Source organism: Betta splendens, chromosome 16, assembly GCF_900634795.4.
Source record: "Betta splendens chromosome 16, fBetSpl5.4, whole genome shotgun sequence".
Taxonomy (NCBI): Eukaryota; Metazoa; Chordata; class Actinopteri; order Anabantiformes; family Osphronemidae; genus Betta; species Betta splendens.
Window position 1 is genome coordinate 17942251 of NC_040896.2, and position 9799 is coordinate 17952049.

The 9799-nt window shown below is 46.4% G+C and overlaps 2 protein-coding genes across 3 annotated transcripts; one reads left to right on the top strand and one right to left on the bottom strand.

Moving 5' to 3' along the window:
- The first annotated feature begins 392 nt into the window (after window positions 1-392).
- Window positions 393-6330, top strand: fbxo32 (F-box protein 32). Of its 2 annotated transcripts, none has more exons than XM_029129405.3 (9): window positions 393-642; window positions 979-1103; window positions 1480-1529; window positions 1659-1751; window positions 3632-3725; window positions 4267-4451; window positions 4540-4722; window positions 4855-4998; window positions 5111-6330. In XM_029129405.3, exons 1-9 carry the CDS (start codon window positions 530-532, stop codon window positions 5198-5200), a joined length of 1077 nt encoding a protein of 358 aa, XP_028985238.1. In that variant the 5' UTR covers window positions 393-529; the 3' UTR covers window positions 5201-6330. The 2 variants fall into 2 exon arrangements, with proteins under 2 accessions (XP_028985238.1, XP_040923586.1); XM_041067652.2 differs by having other exon boundaries at window positions 982-1103.
- A 1069-nt stretch (window positions 6331-7399) lies between these two features.
- On the bottom strand, window positions 7400-9359 carry prelid3a (PRELI domain containing 3A). Its single transcript, XM_029129409.3, has 7 exons — window positions 8998-9359; window positions 8627-8795; window positions 8386-8475; window positions 8227-8297; window positions 7990-8092; window positions 7817-7891; window positions 7400-7595 (listed from the first exon to the last, which is right to left on the bottom strand). The coding sequence occupies exons 1-6, from the start codon at window positions 9027-9029 to the stop codon at window positions 7832-7834; spliced, it is 525 nt and encodes a 174-aa protein (XP_028985242.1). The 5' UTR covers window positions 9030-9359; the 3' UTR covers window positions 7400-7595; window positions 7817-7831.
- Between the last annotated feature and the right edge of the window lie 440 nt (window positions 9360-9799).

Sequence of the window (9799 nt, forward strand, 5' to 3'; positions counted from 1 at the left end):
CTCTTGTGGACGCAGTCAGAAAGTGACGTCACCTGAGGGTTTCGAGTTAACTACGGTCAGAGTGAAACGTTAGCATAAACTGGAAGTACTTGAGTAAAACGCTAGTAGCGGAGTCATGATCGCAGCGGGCGGTTACATAAGCGTTTAACATTTAAAACTGCTTTCCTCAGGAGTTCATCGAGTCAAATCCTTGAGAATGAAGCTCCTCGGTGTCGCCTGTCTCCGGTTTTTCCATGACGCCACGCGTCGTGCTGCCTCCGCTCGCCTCGACCACGCGGTTTTGCAACGCTCCGGTTGATAAACAAAGACACGTGCTTCGGGGAAGCTTCCAAAGTGGGCGGGCCTCGCGCGCTTCCGGGTTCTCCGCGGCTGCATAAAAAGCGGAGCCACGCATCGACAACAGTAGAGCAGAAACGCGTCCGGGACTCGCTGCCTAGAGGGAAACCCACGCAGATTAACCCGAGCAGGACCTGTCGCCTGGGTTCCTCCTGTTTATTCAACGCTTTGTCTCCGCGGCCGTCGACGCGTCATGCCGTTCCTCGGACAGGACTGGAGGTCACCGGGTCAGAGTTGGGTCAAAACGGAGGAGGGCTGGAAAAAGACGACGGCAGACGACAAGAACAACAACGTCTCCGTGGAGAGGTTGGTCATTAAACGAGTGTCAGGAGCAAGATGGAGGAGAGTCTTGAAGAAGGCCATGAACTACAACACAGACACAGACACACACCGTTTCCATCACACAAACCTGCGTGTTTTTCTTCTGCTTCCGGGACTTTGTTACTCTTCTAGTTTCTAATTTAACCAGTGGTCTATTAATAACATTAATACCTTGCAACAAATAAGTGGATGAACACATCTTCATTCCCTCAGGCCTATGATTGTTAATAACGCATTAGATACCTCTGTTCTTTGTAGTCATCGACCATCTTTGTAAAACATCCACAGTGTGTGTTGATGATTACTGTTGTGTTCCTGCAGCAGTTTCTGTGTGGCCGAGCAGCAGGAGTGCTTCAACAAGGAGAACCTGCTGTTCTCCCTCAGCTACGACATGGCTGCCAAGAAGAGGAAGAAAGACATGATGAACAACAACACCAAGGTCCCCTGTGAGTCACGCCGCCGGAGCTGCACTTCTAATGCGCGCATGCCTCGGATAACGTTTAGATTTTTATGTGTGGGCTTATAAATCGTGTAATTATATACGGGGTCAGAAATGTTTGCAGAAGAGGATTATGTAACATTCATGAGGGGAACACTTCCTATTAATGTTTTTCATTATTAATTTCCCATCATTTCCTGAACTTTGTGTCAATACCTGTAGTATGTCTGAAATTGTGTATTATTGTGTGTGTGTGTGTGTGTGTGTGTGTGTGTGTGTGTGTGTGTGTGTGTGTGTGTGTGTGTGTGTGTGCATTTGTCATAAGACATATTTGCTGCCTAATGAGAGCAAACCACCAATAAAAACATTGTGCTTTCTCACAGATTTCCACAGGGAAAAGTGGATTTACGTTCATAAAGGAAGCACCAAGGAGGTAACGAAGCAACTCATTCACTTTCACATCAACTTTTCATATCATTGCGGCGAATGTAAACACGCTGAGAAAACTCTATACTCCTGCCGAGGATCGGAATCTAATACCCTGATAATTAAATTCCCCCAGCGCCACGGATATTGTACGCTGGGAGAGGCCTTCAACCGCTTGGATTTCTGCAGTGCCATCAAGGACACCAGGAGATTTAATTACGTCGTCAGAGTGAGTCCTCGTCTCATTGTTGTCTCTCTGTTTGTTTGTGTGTCTCCTTCTGTTGGTTGTAAGTGGCAGTGAAGGGGTTAAAGTTAGGAGGGTGTGTAGGCTTTTGGTAGTGTCTTATCAAAACTCTGCAGACAAGGGTCTCAGTCATGGTGATACTAACACAGGGAGTGGAACTGTCTGTCAAAACAGACCCTTGCATAATAGCATTTCCAATAATCACATTATGTGGCGGCAATAACATTGATGTGACAGGGAGAAGCTTTTTTCCCACCAACCTGAACTAACACTGATACTCCTGCATGTGCTCCCATGTGAGCAGCTGAATGTGGTGCTGGCGGGGGGGAGGAGGGGGGGCTCTGTTGTGCGGTGAGGTGCGACCACCCGACTGTCCTGTATGAAACCAGAGCCGGTGGTAGTCAGGTGATTCAGACTTGACAACCGCCACACACACACACACACACACACACACACACACACACACACACACACACACACACACACACACACACACACACACACACACACACACACACACACACACACACACACACACACTCATCTCTTTGTCCTAATGGGGGATGGACCAAGCTCAGACTTGGCTCCTTGACTCCTGAGGACTTGTTGAATATCAGAACACCAAATGATCTGATTCAACAGGTCACATTGTTATGAACTGCCCTGAACTGAACAATGTGTCTATGTAACAGCAGCATCTGGTCTGGACACCGTGTCCTGGGTCACTGCTCCTCACAGGTTCCGTCTGACGGCATTTGCGGGTCCATTCGTTGCCGTCTCAGTTACACATATCGGGTTCTCTGGCAGGGAGGCAGCAGTCTGTCCTGTGTTTTCACCGAGCCGATAAGCGGACGTTCAGGAAGACACACAAACAACAATTAACTTGCTTTAGCAGCGCCGCCGCGTAACGACGGCAGCGCTCGGCGCTAATGCTGTCGGTGTGTTTGTGGAAAGTTGTGTGAGCCGCGCGTCGAGCTACGAAGTGGCGCTCGGCGAACAGCGGGGGCTAAAAGTAGATACGGAAACACACATTGTTCTGCCCGGCTGCTCTACAAAGAGAGAGAGACACTTGATGAGCTGCTAAAAGAAGAAGGGCATGGGATTAGGTTTTAGGAGTGGAGCTGGAAAGAATGAAAATAGACTGCTGGGAAGCAGCAAAGAAGCTTAGAATCGGTCAAAGCAGACGTGGAGGTGGGAGAGAAGTCGTTGAGCTCAGAGTTGGGTGTTATGACGACCCCTCAAACTTCATGCTCCAACTTCAGCCTTTTAACCTCTACTTTAGCAGGGGGCACCTTTTGAATCTGCCAATGCCGGTCTGATGACGCTGCTCAGAACTAAGGGGCAACTTGAGTTTTTCCATGATGTCACAGCTGTTTGGAGGCCGACATGTCACCCCAGGACCCGCTGTCTGTCCACACACACACACACACACACACACACACACACACACACACACACACACGGACACACACACACACGCGCCCTGTCAAATGATTGGGCTGTTCACATGATGCCAGGCTCAGGAGTCAAATGATTAAACAGTAGTTTGTGGAAGTCGGTGTTGTTGACAGCCCGGGCTGTTTCCCAGCACCTTTCCAGTAGTTCCTCTACTCTGAGGAGACTGATGAAGAATGGCCACAGCCAAGAACGCTGTTATATGTTTGTTGGAGCCAGCTTCAGCCAAGAGGAACGACCGGACGGAACAGCGCCAGATTCGCTCCAGACAGCAATTTATTGTTAGGAGCGCATGTGCCTTTGCGAGAATGCAGCATAATAAACATTAAGTATTGAGGCAGCGGAGGAGAGTCTCAGCAGCTGATAGGGAGAGATTTATGTTGTCTTTTCCTCTTCTTTCTCTGCTCCAGCTCCTGGAACTTATCGCCAAGTCCAAGCTCCCCTCGCTGAGCGGAGTGGCTCAGAAGAACTACATGAATATCCTGGAACGGGTGGTACAGAAAGGTGAGGCCCGCCGCTCCAAATATAGCGATGAACGGACCCGGCCGTTCTGTTCTTAAAAGCCTGATCCAACGTAATCGACGTAGAACAAAGACGAGGCCCGGCAGGTCTGAGGAAATGAACCCTGATGACACGTGAAGAAGCCTGTGTGTGTGTGTGTGTGTGTGTGTGTGTGTGTGTGTGTGTGTGTGTGTGTGTGTGTGTGTGTGTGTGTGTGTGTGTGTGTGTGTGTGTGTGTGTGTGTGTGTGTGTGTGTGTGTGTGTGTGTGTGTGTGTGTGTGTGTGTGTGTGTGTGTCAGCCACGATGCTGACAGTCACCAGACTCCTCTCCCAGCCAGTGTAAACTGAATGTTCCTCCGCTAAACACAGATCCAGGTTGTTTAGGTGGCGTTAGGACCCTCTGGCCAAACATTGTGAAGGCGTAAAGCAAAGCCGCTCCATAACATTTAGTTAGTTTTGCTTTTCATGTGATCCCTAATAAATATTTTCCTGCAGTTGCTTTGGGTCGCGATCGTAATAGTACTTTTTGATTTTTCCCCGACAGTCCTGGATGACCAGCAGAACGTCCGCCCCATCAAGGAGCTGCTGCAGACGCTGTATGTCTCGCTGTGCGGCCTGGTACAGGACATGGGCAAGTCGGTTCTTGTGGGGAACATCAACATCTGGGTGCACCGCATGGAGAACATTCTACAGTGGCAGCAGCAGCTGGACAACATCCAGATCAACAGGGTAAGAACGAGGACCAGGACTCACAAGCGTGTTCTGATTGAAGGGGGACACGAATGCAAACGGCTGTGTTTCCCCCCTGTGTCTCCAGCCCACGTCCACAGGGATGAGTCTGGTGGAGCTGCCCGCCAGCCTGCAGCTCAGCATCATGCAGTGCCTGTCTGACGGAAGGGACCTGGTCAGCCTGGGCCAGGTTTGCCCCGAGCTGGGGGCCCTCACCGAGGACCGGCTGCTGTGGAAGAAGCTGTGCCAGTACCACTTCACAGACAGACAGGTGAGTAGACACCAGTCATTGATATTAGTGTATTAAATATATGGGGTGTTTTAAACTCTCACAAAGCCTGAGATTGAAGCAGATGTCTCACGGCGTTCTTCTCTGCCGCGGGTCTGTTCGCTCCCTCCGTAGATTCGAAAGCGCCTGATGGTGTCAGACAAAGGCCACCTAGAGTGGAAGAAGATGTACTTCAAGCTGAGCCGCTGCTATCCCCACAGAGAGCAGTACAGCGACACGCTGCACTTCTGCACACACTGCCACATCCTCTTCTGGAAGGTAGTGAACACGTCTCCATTTGACCTGTTGCGTGAGCAAAGTGGGTGTGAAACGGCCGTCGGTAAATCTGCACTGAGTAATAACACGCGGCGGGGTTTGTTTTGCTTTGTAGGACACAAACCATCCCTGCACAGCCAACAACCCAGAAAGCTGCACCATGTCCCTCTTCCCTCAAGACTTTATCAACCTTTTCAACTTCTGAATTTGATCCCAAGATCCAGACGAACTAATTGCACATAATGTACATAGAAATGTACAATATTGTTTTTTTTGTTTGTTTTGTTTTAAGAACACCGTCAATTCCTGGATGTATATTTAGTTGATGTACGACTGCAGGGGCCTCGGGCGCTGGGACACTTATGCAATCGAGTTTCTTTTGAGAGAATACACAGGCTTCTGGCAGGGGGCACTGCTGAAAGTGACTGAATGTGACTGAGAGGAGAGGAAGTTGAAGAATAAGACCGGGTGGAGGAAGAGAGAGCGAAGAGGGAAAACTCCACCGTCAGATTAATCTGAGTTGAATGTGTGTTTTTTCACTCACACCTCCAAAGTAAACGCCTCGTTTGACCTGAGCCGTGTGCAGTGGTGTTTCCTAATTTGGAGAAATAGTTTGGTCAAGCTTTGTAATGGCTGTTTTCAACACACGGAGTACGATTATTTAGACGTGTTTTGTTCTGTTCTGATTTGTTTCGTCTGATGCTACAAGGCTGACTGTCCCTTTGATGTTCTGATGAAACTTGCAATAATAATGTGTTTGGCACTTTGATGAGGAGAAGTAAATGTTGAGAAGTATCAGTATCTGAGATTCTTTGATATGTTAAAACACCAGCATATTTTTTATTATGTTTTGTTTTTGTGTACTTTTATATGGATGTTTTTTATATGAACGTGTTTGTTTGTTTGTTGCTGTGGCTGCTCTACCAAACGTACCTGAGTGCAGTATTTCCAAAGATTGTAATCACAGTCAGTGCAACAACGGGTTGTGCATTATCATACATGCTGGTACAGCCTCATCTACATCCGCTATGTTTTCAGATCTGGATGCTGTTTTCATCAACATCAACACATTTTCATTTGCTAAATAATAATATTAATAATGATCTGATGCGTTTGTCTGAAAATGTGGGTGTATCTGTAGCATGTTTTCACCTGCTGATTGTGTTGCATTAATTTATTGAGATTGTGGCAAGTGGCTCAACTTGCACTGGTTTAGAAAGAAGAAAAATATTGGTTTTGGTGCAATTTGGCTTGGACTTCCTCTCCATCACTGCTCCAAAGGTCAGGACTGATGCTATGCAATGCATTTTGTTGAATAAATAATATCAAATCTCATTTCTTAGTCTGTTCCTAATGTATGTACTCTTCACACTATTATGTAACCGTTTCATGCATTCTATCCGAAAGCAGATTTGTGCTTTCCTGGCCTAGGTAACCAGAGGTTGCATTTTAGTTTTCCCGTCCAACATCTGCCCTCTACTGGACAAACCGCAAACTGCAACGTGAACACTGTTTTCCAATTTGTGTTATATGTGTTAGTTACTAAAGAGGCAGACAAACGACATTGTTGCTGCAGGGCATTTTTTAAAAAAGAAAACAAGTCATTTTTGCATAACACACAATATAAACAATAGCATCCACTACTCGTTACACAATGTATTAAAATAAATAATATTAATATAAATATTATTCATTTCTACCAAGAATGTAATGGTGTGCATCCCCCGCTGCAGCATTGCACATACAGTACTGCCCTGCTCCCCAGGGCGCATAGGTAGCGTCTATGGAGCACTTTAAACGTTTGGAAGCATGGTGTGTGTGACTGGCAAAGGCATGATCCTGCCACAAGGCTGCAACACACAGGCATCAGTTTAAGGCCGTAAGACGTAGCTTCAGCCGCGTCATCATTATCTTCCTCAGCTGATCTGCTGGTTCATGGGTAATGCTGATTATTCATGTCACGTCCAACCGATGCCTCTGTGTTGTTGCCTTGGCAGCAGGAAAAGAAGGCAATGTCAATAATACATGTCCACCTTTTTTTATCCTGACAATAATTCTGACTTGCTATCGAAAAGCTAAAAGCTAACTACTATTTCGCTGTTGTTTTAATAATCTCGCTCCTTGTTCACTATCATCGTGCAAACATATCATCTACAGTTCGTGCCTCTTAAAACTAATAATAAGCACCAGAAACAACTTTCTCATTTTAACTTCTACTACAGAAGTTGTCAGTGTTTGACATTACAGTGTTAATTCAAATTAAAATTATATTAAAAAAATAATGTTGCATAATATTAGTACCTTGTCTCCATACTGTTTACCTGTCACCTTTACTGTTGTATCAGGTACCTTTTTAAACCAAAGGTATGATATGATATAAATGGAGATTTACAGTAAAAGCATAGAACAGAATGACCAGTTTAGTCCAGTACGACAGTCAAGATCCCAGACAACCACTTTGGCAGCATGTTACTTTCTTTCTGCTCTTCCAGTGCATATACTCCAGAGATTAAACACCACAAAACGTCCTCCATGGTTTATGTATAGGCACAGGAGCCCGAGATGCTGTGGACTCCATTTCTCACCGTACACCTGCAGACCTGTATGAGTGAACAGTTGAACCATGAGCAAAATGTCACACACACACACACACACACACACACACACACACACACACACACACACACACACACACACACACACACACACACACACACACACACAATGACAACAGTTTGTAGACGTGATAGGGAAAAAAGAGCAACATGCTCTATAGTGATATAATAAGATCAAGGACAAAGCAAGCGAAGGCAAGAGTTACCAGAGTTAGTATATGTCACAGAGAGGTTCGCTCTCTCTCAGAGTTCTGAATAATCCACTCAATAGCATCCCAGCCCTACAGATTCACACAGAAACAGAAGTTTAATACAGATACAGAAAAGTCAGAAGTAAGGTAAAGTACCAAAGATAGTGCAGAGGGAGAATTGTTAGTACCTTCCGGGCGTTCGCTGACATTCTCCTGGCCATCATTCCCTCCAGGTAACTGCTGAGGCTCACGCCCTTCACCGTAATGATGGCCTCCTGGGTCAGGACGGTCCTGGAGGAGAGGACGAGGAAGGGGAAGTCAGGAACAAACTGTGTAACGTGCAGTAGCCCTCTCCATCTGCGATGAGTGGTGCATTATGAGAACACACTAAGCTCAGACACTCGGCACCCACAACGTGTACTTACACCTCTGGGTTTTCGGGGTGAGGTCTGTAAACAAGCCTCTCATCCACTGATATAAGGTTGGTGAGGGTAATCTGGAAGAAGATACAATGTCTTTATTAGTGGAACGTCGGAAAGTCCAATGTGTGTATTGATATGATCAAGTTTGTCCAGTTAGCTTACGTTTGTCGAGCACAGCTCCATCTTCTTCTCCTCTGGATCGACGATGGAATGTTCCTTCACATACGTCTGCGTCTGGCTGGTGCCCAGTATCTACAGACAAATAATACACACATGCCCCATATAATCCTACATGACTGCATTCAAGCATGTCTCTTCACAGAGCTCTGATGGACCTCCAGGTCCAGCAGAAGCATGCGACCTGGTCTTCTTCATGTATTGTATGAGTGTGTTGACGACTGACCGCCCGTACGATGGCTGGCAGACCCCACTCCGTGCTCAGAAGCCTGTGGCTGTGCAGGCGTCCCTCGGCGTCCAGGCTGCGCTCCAGCACGTCCACCCCAACCACGCTAGGGTTCATGGGGTTGGGGTACTTCCTCATGGCAGCCTTGATCACAGTCTCCCATGGGTAGCTGCCCATATCATAGTACAGAACAGTATAGACTGAGACCAATCATTTATACAACAAACTGACAAATATTTGTAAAGTACCGAAGTATATAATCTTATTTGGTAAATAAAATATCTAACAATAAATTAAATTATGCTCCTGACAAGTCATCACTTAGTTGTGTATAAGGTCGGTCAGAATCATTCTGCTCCGGTCTAACCGACCTGAAAACATGTTCCGTGCTCCAGATCTTCATTGTCCGAATACGCCAAATAGCCCTGTCTCATCTGACACTTGATCTCACCGGACCATTGTTATTAAGAGGAACTAGCTTCGATGATCACAGAACAGGCCTGTGCTGGAGTCCCACGACCGTCAGTGAAGGGAGTCCAGTGAACGCATCCCTGCTTCTCTCCCGGTGTCAGGCCTCAAGCGAATGTTCTACCGAGTCCTCTGCGGATCTTCGTAGCGCAAGAAGCAGCAACAACAAACATGTAGTAGTTGAATTATAAGAATCAGCTCGTGTTAAGGACAAGGAAAAAGCCGGTGCGGCAATAGCTCCACCATGTCAAGTCAGACTGAGTGAGCTACACTGACCGGAATGCGGCGAGGAACCTACAAAATAAAATCTATCTTTTGTTTGGACGTCATACTTTGTCTTTCCACGACATCCTCTTCACTGACGCTTTACTCTTTACGTTCTGTAAAACCTTTGAAGTCGTTGATAATTAGTCGTTGATAATAATCAGTCGAACTAAATAGAAGGAAAAGACTTTGTTATATCGCATTTACTTTTCTGTGAATTTAAGGTTAGGTTTTTAATATCTTAATTTGAAGGCTATGGAAACGCTTTTCCTGTTTTCTGTATTTGCGCTTAATTTGCCGTGCTGCAGCCGCCTCCATTTGTGCGCATGCGCATAGCATCTTCTCAACATCCTCCGACAAGTGGCACCAAGACAGCCTTGCTGATTCAAGCGGGACAGAAGGAGGCAAAAATAAACCGGAAATGAAACCATGCTTTTGAAA

Bases quoted from the DNA above. Each gene is read 5' to 3' on its own strand.
- fbxo32 (XM_029129405.3), top strand. From the start codon at position 530: ATGCCGTTCCTCGGACAGGACTGGAGGTCACCGGGTCAGAGTTGGGTC. The intron at 1,104-1,479 runs GTGAGTCACGCC...GCTTTCTCACAG, and splicing joins CAACAACACCAAGGTCCCCT to ATTTCCACAGGGAAAAGTGG. The intron at 1,752-3,631 runs GTGAGTCCTCGT...TCTCTGCTCCAG, and splicing joins GATTTAATTACGTCGTCAGA to CTCCTGGAACTTATCGCCAA.
- prelid3a (XM_029129409.3), bottom strand. From the start codon at position 9,029: ATGAAGATCTGGAGCACGGAACATGTTTTCAG. The intron at 8,796-8,997 runs GTCGGTTAGACC...TGATATGGGCAG, and splicing joins AGCACGGAACATGTTTTCAG to CTACCCATGGGAGACTGTGA. The intron at 8,476-8,626 runs GTCAGTCGTCAA...ATTTGTCTGTAG, and splicing joins TGCCAGCCATCGTACGGGCG to ATACTGGGCACCAGCCAGAC.